Source organism: Heloderma suspectum, chromosome 2 (genome assembly GCF_057233095.1).
Source record: "Heloderma suspectum isolate Gila_16-S chromosome 2, 16-S_ref, whole genome shotgun sequence".
Lineage (NCBI taxonomy): Eukaryota > Metazoa > Chordata > Lepidosauria > Squamata > Helodermatidae > Heloderma > Heloderma suspectum.
Window position 1 is genome coordinate 303,888,811 of NC_139459.1, and position 14,765 is coordinate 303,903,575.

The 14,765-nt window shown below is 44.9% G+C and overlaps 1 protein-coding gene across 3 annotated transcripts in view; it reads left to right on the forward strand.

Annotated features, from left to right (window-relative positions):
- Positions 1-14,765, forward strand: part of TPRA1 (transmembrane protein adipocyte associated 1) — a 54,900-nt gene that overhangs the window by 31,757 nt on the left and 8,378 nt on the right. For 2 of the 3 annotated variants that reach the window (XM_084840178.1, XM_084840179.1), the window contains 5 exons: positions 2,314-2,393; positions 6,508-6,618; positions 6,757-6,817; positions 7,924-8,026; positions 9,838-9,918. In XM_084840178.1, the coding sequence (XP_084696304.1) occupies positions 2,314-2,393; positions 6,508-6,618; positions 6,757-6,817; positions 7,924-8,026; positions 9,838-9,918 (436 nt within the window). The remainder of the gene's footprint in view (positions 1-2,313; positions 2,394-6,507; positions 6,619-6,756; positions 6,818-7,923; positions 8,027-9,837; positions 9,919-14,765) is intronic. The other variant, XM_084840180.1, reaches the window with a different exon arrangement.

Genomic DNA, 14,765 nt, shown 5'->3' on the forward strand with positions numbered 1-14,765 from the left:
TCTCCTGGATGAGTTTCAGCTGGTACAGCTCAAGGACATTAACAAGGTGCTTGGACAGGTTCGTGCAACCACTTCTGTACTGGATCCTGTAGAATTTACCGTAGAATTTTATTGTTTTAAACTGCTATATTATATACTTTGTACATCGCCCAGAGTGGCTGGGTGACCGGCCAGATGGGCGATTAATAAATTTAATAAATAAATAAAATCCTTGCCCCTCTTGGCTGATAAAAACTGGCAGGGAAGGAACAGCTGCCTGGATCAGGGAAGTGATTAATGCCTCTTTGCAAGAGGGGATGGTCCTGGGTTGCCTCAAAGAGGCAGTAGTGAGACAACTCCTAAAGAAATCCTCCCTAGGCCCAGAAAATCTTAGTAATTTTAGGCCAGTGGCAAATGTTCCTTTCCTGGGCAAGGTTCTTGAGCTGGTGGTTGCCATCCAGCTTCAGACACTCTTGGATGAGACCGATTATCTAGATCCATTTCAGTCAGGGTTCAGGCCAGGTTTTGGCATGGAAACAGCCTTGGTCGCCCTGTATGATGACATATGTTGGGAGAGAGACAGGGGGAGTGGGACCTTGTTGATACTCCTTGATCTCTCGGTGGCTTTCAGTACCATCGACCATGGCATCCTTCCAGGACGACTGAGCTGGGAGTGGGAGGCACTGCATTGCAGTGGTTTCGCTCCTACTTGGATGGTCAGCTCCAGAAGGTGGTGCTTAGGGAATATTGCTCGGCCCCATGGATTCTCCAGTATGGACTGCCACAGGGGTCAGTTCTGTCCCCCATGCGATTAGACATCTACATGCAACTGTTGAGTGCGGTCATCCAGAATTTGGGGGGGTGTTGTCATCAATACGTTGATGACACGCAGCTCCATTTCTCCTTTTCATCTTCTTCAGGTGAGGCTGTGGATGTGCTAAATCGGTGCCTGGCTGCGACAATGGACTGGATGAGGGCTAATAATCTGAAACTCAGTCCAGACAAGACTGAGATGCTGTTGATGGGTGGTTCTTCTGACCAGATGGGGAGTGCTCAACCTCTTCTGGATGGGGTTGCACTCCCCCTGAAGGAGCAGGTTTGTAGCTTGGGGGTTCTGCTTGAGCCATCTCTGTCACTTGAGGCTTAGGTGGTCTCAGTGGCACAGAGTGCCTTCTACCAACTTTGGTTGGTGGCCCAGCTACGCCCCTATCTGGACAGGGATAACCTGGCTTCAGTTGTCTATGCTCTGGTAATCTCCAGGTTAGATTACTGCAATGCACTCTACGTGGGGCTGCCTTTGAAGATGGTTCGGAAACTACAGCTCGTGCAAAATGTGGCGGCCAGATTGTTAACAGGGACCAGAAGGTCCAAACATATAAGACCAATTCTGGCCTGCTTGCACTGGCTGCCTGTATGTTTCCGGGCCCAATTCAAGGTGGTGGTTTTAACCTATAAAGCCTTACATGGCTTGGGACCACAATACCTGATGGAGCGCCTCTCTCGACACGAACCTACCCATATACTACGCTCAACATCTAAGGCCCCCCTCCGGCTGCCTACACCAAGGGAAGCTCGGAGGAAGGCGACAAGGGAGAGGGCCTTTTCAGTGGTGGCCCCCAAATTACGGAGTGATCTCCCTGACGAGGCCCGCCTGGCGCCAGCAGTGTTATCTTTTCAGCGCCAGGTTAAGACCTTTCTCTTCACCCAGGCATTCAACAGTATATGATGTTTAATTGATCCTGGAATGTCTTATGGCTATGGTTGTTTGTTTTTGAGATTGTATGCTTGAAATTGTTTTAGATATATGTTTCTTTTGTGTATATTGGCTGTTCATGTGTTTTTTATGTAAATGGTTTTTGATCTCTGTATATTGTATTTTTAATTTTTTTAATCTTTGTAAATCGCCCAGAGAGCTCCGGCAATTGGGCGGTATAGAAATTATTACTATTATTATTATTATTATTATTAATCCAGCATCCTCTTTCGATTGTGGCCAGTCAGGTGAGCAGGGTGTGAGGGCAACAACAGCATCCCATTTTCCACCACCACCCTCGTTGCCCTTTGCAACTGGCAGATCACATAATCAAACAGCTGGATTTCTGGGCTAAATTGGAAGGGAAGAGTCAGTGTTATGTTTTATAAACCTTTAAGAGAATTGCAGTTCCATGGGCTGTAAGTGGTTTGAAACTGAGGCTGAGTTCCTGGGTTAAAGATGCATCAGCTCTGAAATGGCTGCAGGGTCACTGAGTATATTTCTACACTTCACCATCTGAAATAAGACCAGCAATCTTAGCCTGTCAGGGGCATCTCATGGTATGTTCTCTGTTCATTCAGGTCATTTGGAGAGCAAATCCAGTGTCAAGCGTGTATTGGCTATCACCACAGTGCTGTCCTTGGCCTATTCTGTCACCCAGGTAAGTACCTGTGAAGCAGCAGAAGCATCTCCCTTTCTGGGTTTCTGGACTTGAGAGAAGGCAGCTTCCTTGTATGAGAAGGGGACAGCAGAGGATGAGATGGCTAGATAGCATCACCGATGCAATGAATATGAACTTGAGCACACTCCGGGAAAGAGTAGAGGACAAGAAGGCCTGGCGTGCTATGGTCCATGGGGTCACGAAGAGTCAGACACGACTTAATGACTGAACAACAAAGCTTCCTTGTATAGGAACCTAGCAGGTGGCTTGTTGTGGAAATGATAGAGGAAAGCACCTGATGAGGGGCATTTGGCGTTCTGAGATAAGTTGGGAGGGGATGAGTCCCAAGTTAGCTCTGAGGTGGGGTGGGGGTTCACCATCTAGGATCTTGAGAGTCCCCATGCGGGGACTCTCAGGGGCGGTGCTTTCTCAGGGCGGTGCTTTCTCAGGGGCGATGGAGCTGGCAAACCAGCATGGTTTATGGGATCCATAGGTGCATCCACACCCACTGGGTCTTCAGCCCATTCTGGCCTCCTGCTTGTTTGTCTTGCAGATAGAGAATGACTCTGAAGCCTGCACAGGCCATGCACTCTCAGCCATGATGTTGTGGGAGGATGGCCCCATAACTTAATTCTTACGTTTATATACCGCTTTCTTTTCTATTGCAAGAAACCTAAGGCGGCATACATGACCCTCTTCTCCATTTTATACTCACAACAACCCTGTGAGGTAGGTTAGGCTGAGAGTCAGTGACCCAGTTTGCACGATTGCAGAGTGGTTAACAAGCCATGGTGGCTTGTTAATCCCACCACATGTGCCAGTTGGATTTTTCTAATTACCCTCTCTTGATGGGGCAGCAGCCTCAGACAACCCATGGGATGTTGTTAGTTATTTAAGGGTTACCCCCCCCCCCACAAGTCATGCTGCCTGGGTTCGGATGACACGGCAAGGGTAATTAGGGAAAACTGGCTGGCACGCAACCGGCAATCATGGCAGGGTTAACAAGCCACCATGGCTGATTTCCCTCGTTGCAGTCATGTGAACCAGCCCAGTGACTGATGCAGTCACCCAGGGAGCTTCATGGCTGAGTGGGGTTTTGAACCTGGGTCTCCCCAGTCACAGTCCAACACTAACCACGACACCTCACTGGTTCTCCATAATGCATTTTGCCTGCTCTTTCTAGGAAAGCTGCTACTGCATCTGCTTTAGACTGTATGGCAAAAGATGGCCAAAGCATCCTTTCCAGGCGTGCCATCCTGCTTAGCTCCTGATCAAGTCATTATCAGCTGGCTCCACGGCAGTATAGGATGGGAGCTTTTCATGCCAAGGGATCTAGGGATCTTCTCCCTCCTTTCTAAACTGAGAAATCGGACAGTTGTACACAATAAGGCAAATTTGCCCCTGGCGATTGCTCTTGAACTGAACGTGGCACTCCTTCTCAAGAGGTTCTGAGCCATTTTAATCAGTGATGTGTGTTTTTCCGGAAAATATTGAACTGGGAAATTTTCTAATGCAAATCAGGCTAATTTGCATAAGGTCATTTGCATAAGAATGTTTTTAGTTTTATTAGAAAGTCATTAGAGAGTGATTTAATTTAGCGCTTTAACTAAATACAAGTAAAATAAACCACAAAGCTAAAAAAGTACCCCATGGTAATTTTTTTTCGCCATACACCGCAGGTATTTGACCTGAAATATTAGGAAGGAAAAAATTAAAGCACACTTAATGTGATTTAAATGGTATATTATGTAGACATTTTAAAATTTAAAGACAATAGGAGGTATTTTCCTTACATTATTTAAATGTAAGAAAGAAGCAAAGGTACTGAAAATTGTTGACACACTAATTCAGCCTTCCCCAACCTGGTGCCCTCCAGATATGTTGGACTACAACTCCCAGCATCCTTCAGTCAGCATGGCTGGCTGGAGATGTTGGGAGTTGTCGTCCAACTCATCTGGGGGGCAACAGGTTGAGGAAGGCTGCATTATTTAACTTTACAACCCAAAGAACTGTGCATGATATGCTGACAACCACTCATCTATTTCAGCAGAGTTCAACTCTTCCACTACAGTTGTTGAGGCACCTTCTGTTTCACAGACTCTACTTATTAGTTCCATTTCACACTGAGGCTTTTATGTATTTCGGTCACACACACACACACACACACACACACATACACATTCTCTCGCATCTTTGCTAAGGATAATCACCTGAAATACATTTCTTACAACTTTGAAACTGCCAAGCTTGCCTAATACTGTATTTGCAGTTAGCATCCATTCGTTGTTACTAATTAACTTGCACTGGAAAAATTTCAAGTTTTGGAAAAATTTCCGCCCCACATCACTTATTTTAATAGTGTAGCATATTGGCTCAGTCTGAATAATGCAGCATTTGTAAGTTTACACATGTTCTCCTTTTCTGTAGTAGCAGAGTCCAGCTTTGATGCTGGCATGGGAAGCCCTAGTATTAACAGGGACATTATTGTTTGTTCTTTGGGCTTCTTTTAGACAGATGCAGGAAACTGATAGCCACCACATGATATGCCAGGAGATTCCCACTTTAAAATTAAATGGCTGAACCTAGAAATGCTGATGCAGCAGCAGTGGCTCATCTGTTAGCTCCATGCATGCACCATCTTATTGGTTTGCTTCCAATAAAGTCTGTATATGAAACTAGGTTTGCCTTTCCAAAGTATGAGAGGTTTACAGCTTGCAGACACTATGGAGGCAGGAATGCTGGGCCTGATATTTAGTATCAAAGAGATTGCCCTGTCCTAAGCATGCTTACTTGGAGGTGAGCACGTATGCTTAGGAGAGGGCCAGTCTCACTGCAGTCCATGGGAATTTATGGTCTAACAAGGGTTTTTAGGTTTACCACATGAGAGCGGTTTCAACTCATTCCTAACCGCCTCTAGAGATCTCCTGAACACTTTCTCATAGATATGCGCAGGCGCTTATCTAAGCGTTGCTGCTAAACTGGAAGCTATTATATAAGTGGATATTACAGTTAGATGTAGGATATTCCCAAATGTTTTACCTTTCTCCTGCATCAGGGATAGGCAATGTGGTACCCTTGGGCAACATGGTAGTCAGTGTATCCCTAGACACCATTGTTGGTGCCCACTAAGGTGCCCTTAAAAATAAATAACAAATTTCCTTACTGGCAGCTGGGATTGCTGTGAAATAGGTTACTGTTGGTGCTGAAAACTGTGGGTTCAAAAGTGTATTGGGGCTCAGATCCACCTCTGTCTTGTAATCAGTCTTTTGGGTAGGTTACTTCTCCTTTGCCACAGCTCCCATGGCAGCCATTTTGTGGTGGTGCCCAGGACAGTTTCTCAAATTGCCAAATGTAGCTATGGCCCCCAAAGGCTGCCTGCTCCTGTCCTATATGTTTGTAAGCAGTGAAGAAAAAATATTCCAAAAGGGCGTGTGTGTGGGCGAGAGAGTTAAGAGGAGGTTGGGGGACATTTCAGTATGTGAGTTGCTGGGGCTGTAGTTCGTGAGGACAGATAGGACAAGAGAAAAGCTGAAAGAAATTTTAGGATGTTGGGGGTCTGAGAGAGAGTTCTTAGAGCTCCAGTGGATTGACAAAAACCATGAGGAGTGGGATTGAGGAAGATGAAAAAGGAGTGGGGTTACATTTGTAGGAGCGGGGTGCTTGTCTAAGAAATATGAAGGCAAGTAGCACGCAGTCCATAGTTCATGCTGCGCCTATAGCTGTAGGTGTGATTGTTTTGATCTACTGTTCCTGGGTCACAGTATTTATTTATTATCGTTATTTATACGCCACCTTTCAGGATACAAATCCTTCCAAAAACGGCTTACAAGTACCATCAAAATATATTAAGGGATTCACAGTTGCCACTGTCCCTCCCCACCATGCTCAGAGCTAAGTCCTCCCCACTGCAGCTACAGTAATGGGTAGTTCTCAGATATTTTAATATTTCTAAATTGGCCGAGAGATCTCATTGTGTGATGGAAAGAGCTAGCTCCCCAATCAGGCCAAACGCCTTTTTCTCAGCATCTCATGTTGGAAATGGAGGCACTTCTGTAAGCAGTCACGTCCTGATAACCCCTCCCCCCCTTGCACTGATCCCCCACCCATCTTTCAGGGAACACTGGAAATCCGTTATCCTGATGTCCGACTCTCAGCAGAAGACTTCAATATCTATGGCCATGGAGGAAGGCACTTCTGGCTAGCAAGCTCCTGTTTCTTCTTTCTGGTAAGGATGAGGATGACTCATTTTGCTCAACCTGAATAACATGGGTGACTTTATATTGGTACATTTCCCTTGATAATGTCTCATTCTCCATCTTCCCCTAGCAACCCCCAATTCACCTGCTGTTTCCTTTCTTCACAGGTTTATTCGTTGGTGGTGTTGCTTCCAAAAACTCCCTTGAAGGATCGTATTTCTCTGCCGTGTAAGTGGTTTTCTTCTCTTCACAACAGTATTGTTTCCGTCTAGTTTTGCAGATGTTGAAAGCCAACGTTGTGTGTGTGTGTGGTGTGTCTGTGGTTTCCAGTGGCAGGCTGCTCTGGCTAAGATTGCCTTGTGCATAAAACCCACCCACCTGCTCCTTTGGCGGTCTAGGAGAAGCCGCACCAACAGCTGTGAAGGCACTGAATCCATTCACCCCAGGCTTGTAGAAGCGTGGAGGTGCAGCCACCCATCTTCTTGCTCTGAGGCAAGCAGCTCAGTGGCTGACTGGCCGTCTGCACTAGATGTTCTTGCTGTGTGTGTTTTTTCCATTTGCACCTTCATGAAATGTTACTGAGATGTGGAAAATACTGCAAAGTACAAGGATGTGCCGGTTAAGCATCTCTGGCATTTGTGGCACATCCGCCATCATCCCACGGGAAAAGCAGATCTGGTTGTACAATGTGAAATCTCCACTAGAGCACATTCTTTGGTTTTTGCTGGGGACCCATTTGAATTCCTGAGGAAAAAAATGTTTGTGATGGAAGAGGCAATCATGAAATTTAAACACGCTTTTGGACAATGCCACTTCTTCTCTCCTCACTGTCCTTTTTTTTAATGCTATACCTTCCCCAATTTGGTGCCCTCCAGATGGACTGCAACTCCCATCATTCCTATGATGGGTGGGGATGATAGTAGTTGCAGTTCAACACATCTGGAGGGTAAGAGGTTGGGGAAGGCTATGCTCCAGAACTTCACTGTGGCTACACATTACACAGTTGGTGGCCTTTATTAACGTTGTACCTCAAATGAAATAGGTGTGTCCTTGCCAGAATGGCTTATGATCTAAGAGACAGAACATAGTACAGTGAATGGATAATGGAGGGAAGGGGGAAACAAGCACATTCAGTTACGTTAAAGTGGCATAATGCCCCGATGGAATGGCCATAGGTGGAGCCTGCTCGGAAATAGACAACTTGTTATCTGCACTCAAGTGCTAGCCATGCTGCATTTTTGGTGCTCAAAATGGCTTTGTCTACCCAATCAATTGTAATGTAGGATGTACGTGGCATTCGATTTGATCCCAGTGTCCTTGTCTCTCCTTTTCAGCAAGGAAGAGTTTCTACATCTATGCTGCGATTCTTGCTGTGCTGAACCTGGTGCAGGGCCTGGGCAGTGCTCTGCTCTGTGCAGGAATCGCAGAAGGATTATGGTATGTATCCTGATGCCAGATAGACCTGTAATTTCTACCTGACGAGACCAATGGGTCCTTTTGGGAAGCAAGCAGAAGAGTTTCATATGAGGATGGGGCCGTAGCTCAGTGGTAGAGCCCCTGCTTTGCATGCAGAAGGTCCCAGGTTCAATCCCTGGTTTCTCCAGGTAGGGCTAGGATGGAAACCTCCCTGAAACACTGGAGAGCTGCTGCCAGCCCATGTTGACCATACTAGACTAGATGGACCAATGGTTTGACTTTCTGTGTTCCTAATTTTGACCAAGGATAACTTGCTAAAGAGCCTCAGCAGACATTGTTGACTCCCACATTTGCCGGACTACCAAAGCTCCACCACACCCATCCAGCCCTCTGTGCTGCCCACCATTGTGCCACGATTACCTGCAGATCCCTTTTCCTGCCGTCCCATCTGGGACCTCTTCTCTCTTCTGGTCATACCCACACAGTGCGTATCTCCTCCCATTTCCTCTTTTGATAGGGGAAGAATGAATGAAGGTATTCTGTTCAGTGGACTGAGTGACTGTTGTGGCCCAGCTTCTAGGCCTTATTTCCTTACTGTCTTCCCCCATCCCCCTGCCCCTGCTTTTGTTCATTTTAAAGGGGAGGGAGCAGAGAACAGTTGGGCATAGTTGCTTGGAGCCATGCTTTGCTTAGCCAGGCTGGGCCAAGCAGAGAGGCAGAGATTTTTCTTCTATTCCACCTGCAGTGTGGAGCGACACTGGGGTGAATGGGTTGGGGCGCTACTCACTTGTGGTTGTTACTGATGAGTGCAGTAACTTTCCTGGTTCCTGAGTGAGCGTGATAGCCTTTGGTCCTCATTTAGAAGTAAAGCTTTTAACATAAATTAAAAAACTGAAACCTACTCAGAGAAAACAAATAGGGAAAGGCAAGGGATTTCTTGACTTCCTCTCCTTGATGTTTGATCGGCTTGCCTCTCACAGCCCCCCGAAAGTTAAAGAGCATTGACTGTTATGAGCCAGTGTGTCCTCTCATCTTAACAGTTTAGAAGGCAAGAGGAAATGTTTAATCGCTGGAGTTGTACCCGCTTACCAGTGGCTGGGGTCTGCTTTTACTGTTTTTGTGGCCAAATAGTAGCAAGTAAGCCTGTGGTGTTTTTGTGACTACACTCATTTATTCCTAGTAGATGTGCAGGTCTCCTTTCAACCTAGGAGTAATATGATGGCTTGCAGCCAAGGGCATCTTTTGCCTAGAAATGGGAGGAGGGGGCTGAAGCCTCTACAAATGATATGCCACTGTAGGAAAAAAATAAGCTGGTGAGGTTCTACTGCAGCCTTCCCCAACCTCGTGCCCTCCAGATGTTTGGGACTTCAACTCCCATCATCCCCAGCCAGCATGGACAATGGTCAGGCATTCTGGGAGCTGTAGTCCAAAACAGCTGGAGGGCACAAGATTGTGGAAGGCTGTCCTGCTATGTTTGAGGATGTATCCCATGCAATTGTCTGGCTATATTTGTGGCACCTTTTGTCTCCTGGGCTGTGCTAACATCTGAAGGGACTCTTTGTGGCAAAGCAGGCCATGGCTCTAAAAGCTGATTAGTCCTGTCCATGGAGGCCTGGAGGCGTGTGAGCCTTTGAAGAAAGAAATCGCTTCCTTCACACTGAGGCACTGTGTATCTTTTCCCTATTTAAGCACCACTTTGTTAAGCTTCTTTCCCTGTCTCAAGGGAACAGAACCTCCTTTGGAGTACTTGGTTGTGTAAATGACATGGCAGAAATGGGTGTGCAGAGTGCTTGGATCAGATTCTAAATTGTTTTTCTGTCTCCTCCTGACAGTTGTGTCGATGCCACCACCTTCCTCTATTTCAGCTTCTTTGCTCCTCTCATTTATGTGGCATTTCTGAAAAGCTTCTTTGGGTGAGTGGCCAAGCTTTTTAACTTAATTGTATCATAGGCTTTTTACCATGCCTTTTGACAAGTTTCCAGGGCAGCTTACAAAAGGAGCCCCAAACACCACAAGATAAAAAAATAACAAAATTAAAATTAAAAGAAGCAATCCTAAGAGAGAAAATGAAATTGGCCTCATCCGGTTATAGTTTTAAGTTAAGAAGCCTGGGAAAGCAAAAAGGCTTTTTGCCTGGCAGCAAAGTGACATCAACAAAGGGCTGCCTGGGGAGAGCATTCCAAAGTTTTAAAATCACTTACACCTTGCTACCAAAGGCTCTTTGTTTTTATTTAAACAAAGTATAATACCTTCCACTAAGACATTGGCCTGGTTCACACATTACGCTAACCCATGGTTTGGGTGTTGAATTCTGGATTGCCATGATGTGCGAATGCGGGCACTCTAACAAACCATGGTTTGTTAACCACGAACAACCCAGAAAGAGAATCCATAGTTTGTTGTTGGGTGGTGAACTTTGGGTTGTTTAAACCATGGGTTGTTATGTGTGAACCCAGAACCATGGGTTGTTCATGGGTTGTTTCACAAGGCTACAGAGGCAGCAGGCAAGAGTGGTAAAAAAAGCCATCTGTTCTATATGCCACTACTGTAGTGCTGCCAAGACATTTGGGATACAGGGAGGGAGTGGGCTAAGGAAAAGGGAAACGAACAACACAGACTGAGAAAACAAACCGCTGCTTGTTCGATTGCCTGCCAGACAAACCCTGGCTAGGACAACAAACCATGGATTAAATAAACCATGGACTGCCATTATGTGTAAACCAGGACATTAACATGATTATTTATTTATTAAAATATGTTTTTCTCTGTCATTTCATTCAAAAATGCCCTAGGCAGCTTATAACATTAGAAAATAATTTAAAATGGCAGTGTAAGTACAAAATGGTGGAAAGTGCTAAATGGAGAGCAAGCAGGTTCCCCCTCACAACTTAACAGAAAGTGCTAGAAGTGGGTGGTCGCGGATGGGGTCTTCGAAGAGGCTCAAATCCTAACTCCTTCACATTCCCTCTGTTATTTTATTTTATTCCATTCAATGACTCTGTTCATCTCTGAAATGGAGATGGTATTTGACTTCATCACAGGGATTCAGGAAGATTAGACTCTTAATGTCTGTGCAAAGCCATTAAGATTAAATTCTTAATTAAATTAAATTCTGAACTGCTGATAGGGTTTTTTTCTGGATTAGTGACAAAATTATTAATGTGAGATGCTGTTGAGACTAAGACTGCATTAAGGCAGGTAATTTTCTGCTCTCAGCTTTTAAGAAGGGCCTTAGGTAAAATGGTCAGCAAGAGAGTAGAATTCTAAGCCCCCCAAATGAGGGACTCTGTCCCGTTTGAGGAGTAGCCACCTCCCTTTTTACCAAAGGCTGTTCTGTTCTTGGGCGTGGAGTGCCCCCATGTGGCCACTCAGGGGGAATGTCCATCCTAATTGAGGAATACTTCCTGCAAATAATTCAGATGGCTTTTTAAGTGGGGGAATGAATAACTATTTCAGGAGTTGTTTTTCAGTGCTGAGGGATGCTTCAGTCTGTGTCCCATGCTGGCTTGCATGGGATAAGCACAGGGTGTGCATTCTGCAAGGCTAGCTTTCAAGTCAGCTTTGGATGCCTTGTGGTGGTACGGTGGCCAGATACAAAAGGTCTGAATAGAAGTGGCTGACCATGCTGTACCTGCTGAAATTCCCTCTTCTTCACAGCCATTAAAGGTGCAGGAGCCCTGTCCTCTTTTTCAAATGGTCACCTATGTGGTGGAGGCCCTAGAGGAAAAGGTCCATGAGCATCTGCCGTGTTGCCATTTGAGCACTTTAGTGTCCAACCAGGAGCATAAAAGTGACATTCCAAAAGAGCAATAGAAGCTTTTGGTTTTGCTGAAAATGCTCCTGGTGATCTTGTTCCACAGATTATTATTGCTTGAGAGGAATGTTATAATTTAAATGCATAGGGCATTTCTTCCCCAACATGGTGCTCTCCAGATGTTTCGGACTTCATCCCACCTTCCCTGACCATTGCCCATGCTGGCTGGGTCTGATGGGAGTCGTAGGTCAAAACTGCTGGAGGACAGCCAGGGCCAGATCAAGGCCATGATGGCCCCTGAGGCTAGCCATCTGTAGTGGGGCTCCTGCTCTGCCTCCAATACTGAACTCATAAACAATGTTTGTGCACACACGCACGCACACACACACACGCAGTCAACAATGTACAATAATAATGCAAAAACATTTTTCACTACATATTTTGGTGGAAATCATCTTCCATACTTTCCTAGAAGCAAAATACTAATATCTCTTCCATGGTAGAAATACAAACAGCTTCCCTTTTTACAGCATACCTCACAGAAACACAGAAAACATAAACACACATTGAAGCGCTCGCTCACTCTCTCTCTCACTCACACACACACACACAAGAATCGTAGACTGACTCATTCAGACACAACAGCCAAACAAGACACATGCATACACAGTCAATGCCGGCCCAGGACACTTTTTTTTGCCTGAGGAGGATCAGCAAATGCCTCCCATTTCTCACTGGATGATTTGGGCTAGCCACTACCTCTCAGCCCAGCCTACCTCACAGGGTTATTGTGAGGGTCAAAATGGGGAGAACTTTATTTCCCAGAGAGGGAAAACGTACATATAATACAATAAAATAAATAATTCTATACTAGAAAAACATAACAACCATGCACTACTTTGCAGTGTTTATGTAACCTGTAGTCAGCTGCAGTGCCCCCGCCCCCCCAGCAATAATGGCAGGCTTTATTTATATCTCCCACCCCATGTGATGGTGGAAAAAGGGTTAAAATCACTCACTTACCTGCAGATTTCCCAGTCGTGCCACAGTGTGTGGGGGCCTTCAAGGGTCCCCCACTCACCTCCTGGCACCCCCCTCCTTCCCATAAAAGAACAGCTTCGTCCCCAGTTTGGGGAAAAGATCCTTCCCCCAAGCTGGGGATGAAGCTTTAAATCCCAGGGCATAGGCTTGCACTGGGATTTAAAGCGACTCATCCAGAAAATCAAATGGAGGGGGGAATCCAACCCCACACCATGGGTGCTGTTGCCACAAGGGCCCATGGTGGGGGACTGGATCTCTGCCCCCCATCTGATTTTTGGGGACAGAGCGCTTTTAAAAAATTTTCACAGCCCTGAGAAAAACAACCCACTCTGAGAAAAATGGTCTGGATTCAGACAACATGCTAACCAACTATGGTTTGTTCCGGAAAACAAACCATTGTTGGTTGGCGTGTCATGTGAACCCAGTCACTGAAAGTTGGTAGCAGGTGCACTTCTTAAAAAAAGATTGGATAAAATGATGTCCATATCTCACAAAACCATTGGAATGTGACTGAACGTTTTGCCTCATATCTTGAGTTCTACATGGGTTAGAGGCCTGCTCTTTTTTTATTTGAAACCTGGGAATTTGGGCTAGTGAGGGGGCCCCTGAGATTTTGGGCTGGGGGCTACAGCCCCCTTAGTCCTGTGGTTAATCCGGCTATGAGGGTACCAGGTGGGAAGGCTGATTTATCCTGATTTAGGTAAAGTTGTTTACTTTTGATTTAGGTATCTAATAATTCTGTTATAATCAGCCCTGTATGCAAATGCTGAAGTGAGTGCTGTGTAAGAGTATGTCTTTTACAGTGCACTCTCCTACCTGTCTACTCAGAAGTAAATCCCATTGAGTTCAATAGGCCTACTCCCATGTAAATGGGTGTAGGATTGCAACTTTAGTGAAAAGTCCTGCTTCTTTTGAAGTGTATTTTTTTAAAGCGAAACTTACTGTATTTTAAATTTTTATTGCATTTTAATGAAGAAGCAAAAAAAAGCATACAGTTACTCATGTATAAGTGAAAAAGCATTAAGAATCTGTAATATATCCATTTAATATCATTATAAAATATTACACATAAGGTATTGGCAAACTAAGTCAAAATTTAATTTCGAATTGGTCATGAAGGAAATTAGAAATACAGCCATTTTTTAACATGCACAGTGAGTATTTCGGAGATTGATTTTAAGCACTGTATAGTTAATGTAGTTTTGCTGCCTTTATAACGAATTAAAAAAATACTATGGCTAATTCCTGACAGCCAAATATTCTTCCCTTGTTTTATCAGCATCATTCCTTATGGATGAGCGCATAATTGGGGCTGTATGTATATACTTTACTTCATACATCTCCGCGCTATATAATTTATTCTGTGCTCAGAATAATAATGCACATTTAAATGTATTTTAATATATTGATTTTTGCATAATTCTATCAGGTTTTGTTAATTGAAAGGGATTTGTGTCTGTGTTTGATTTATTTATTTATTGTATTTTTATCCTGCTCCTCAGCCAAAAAAGGCTCCTAGAGCGGCTTACAATCAATGAACAAAGAAGACAGTCCCTGCTCGCAGGCTTGCAATCTAAAAAAGACACGTCACACAAGGAAAAGGCAACGGGGAGGGAAGAGGGAGAAAAAAGAATTAGGTAGACTGTCAGCAGGGCTGGTGGGATGGCCCTGTTCCCCCCTCTCATCTCCCAAAGGAGGGGCAGTCCAACTGGAGCAGGCCGTGATGTTCCCTTTGACTGCTCCCTTGCTCCTTCTTCTTCCCCACAGGGCCATGGATATATCTATATTATATATAAAGAGGTTGGTGTAAAGCGGCACAACATATAAATATAAATATATGTAGGCTGAGATGAGACAGAATGGAAGGAGGGAATGAAGTATATTCAGCTGAAGTTTAGACAGAAAGGAAAGTGTGTACAGGGATTAATATTGTTGAGAAATTACAGCACAATGGCAAATGTCTTG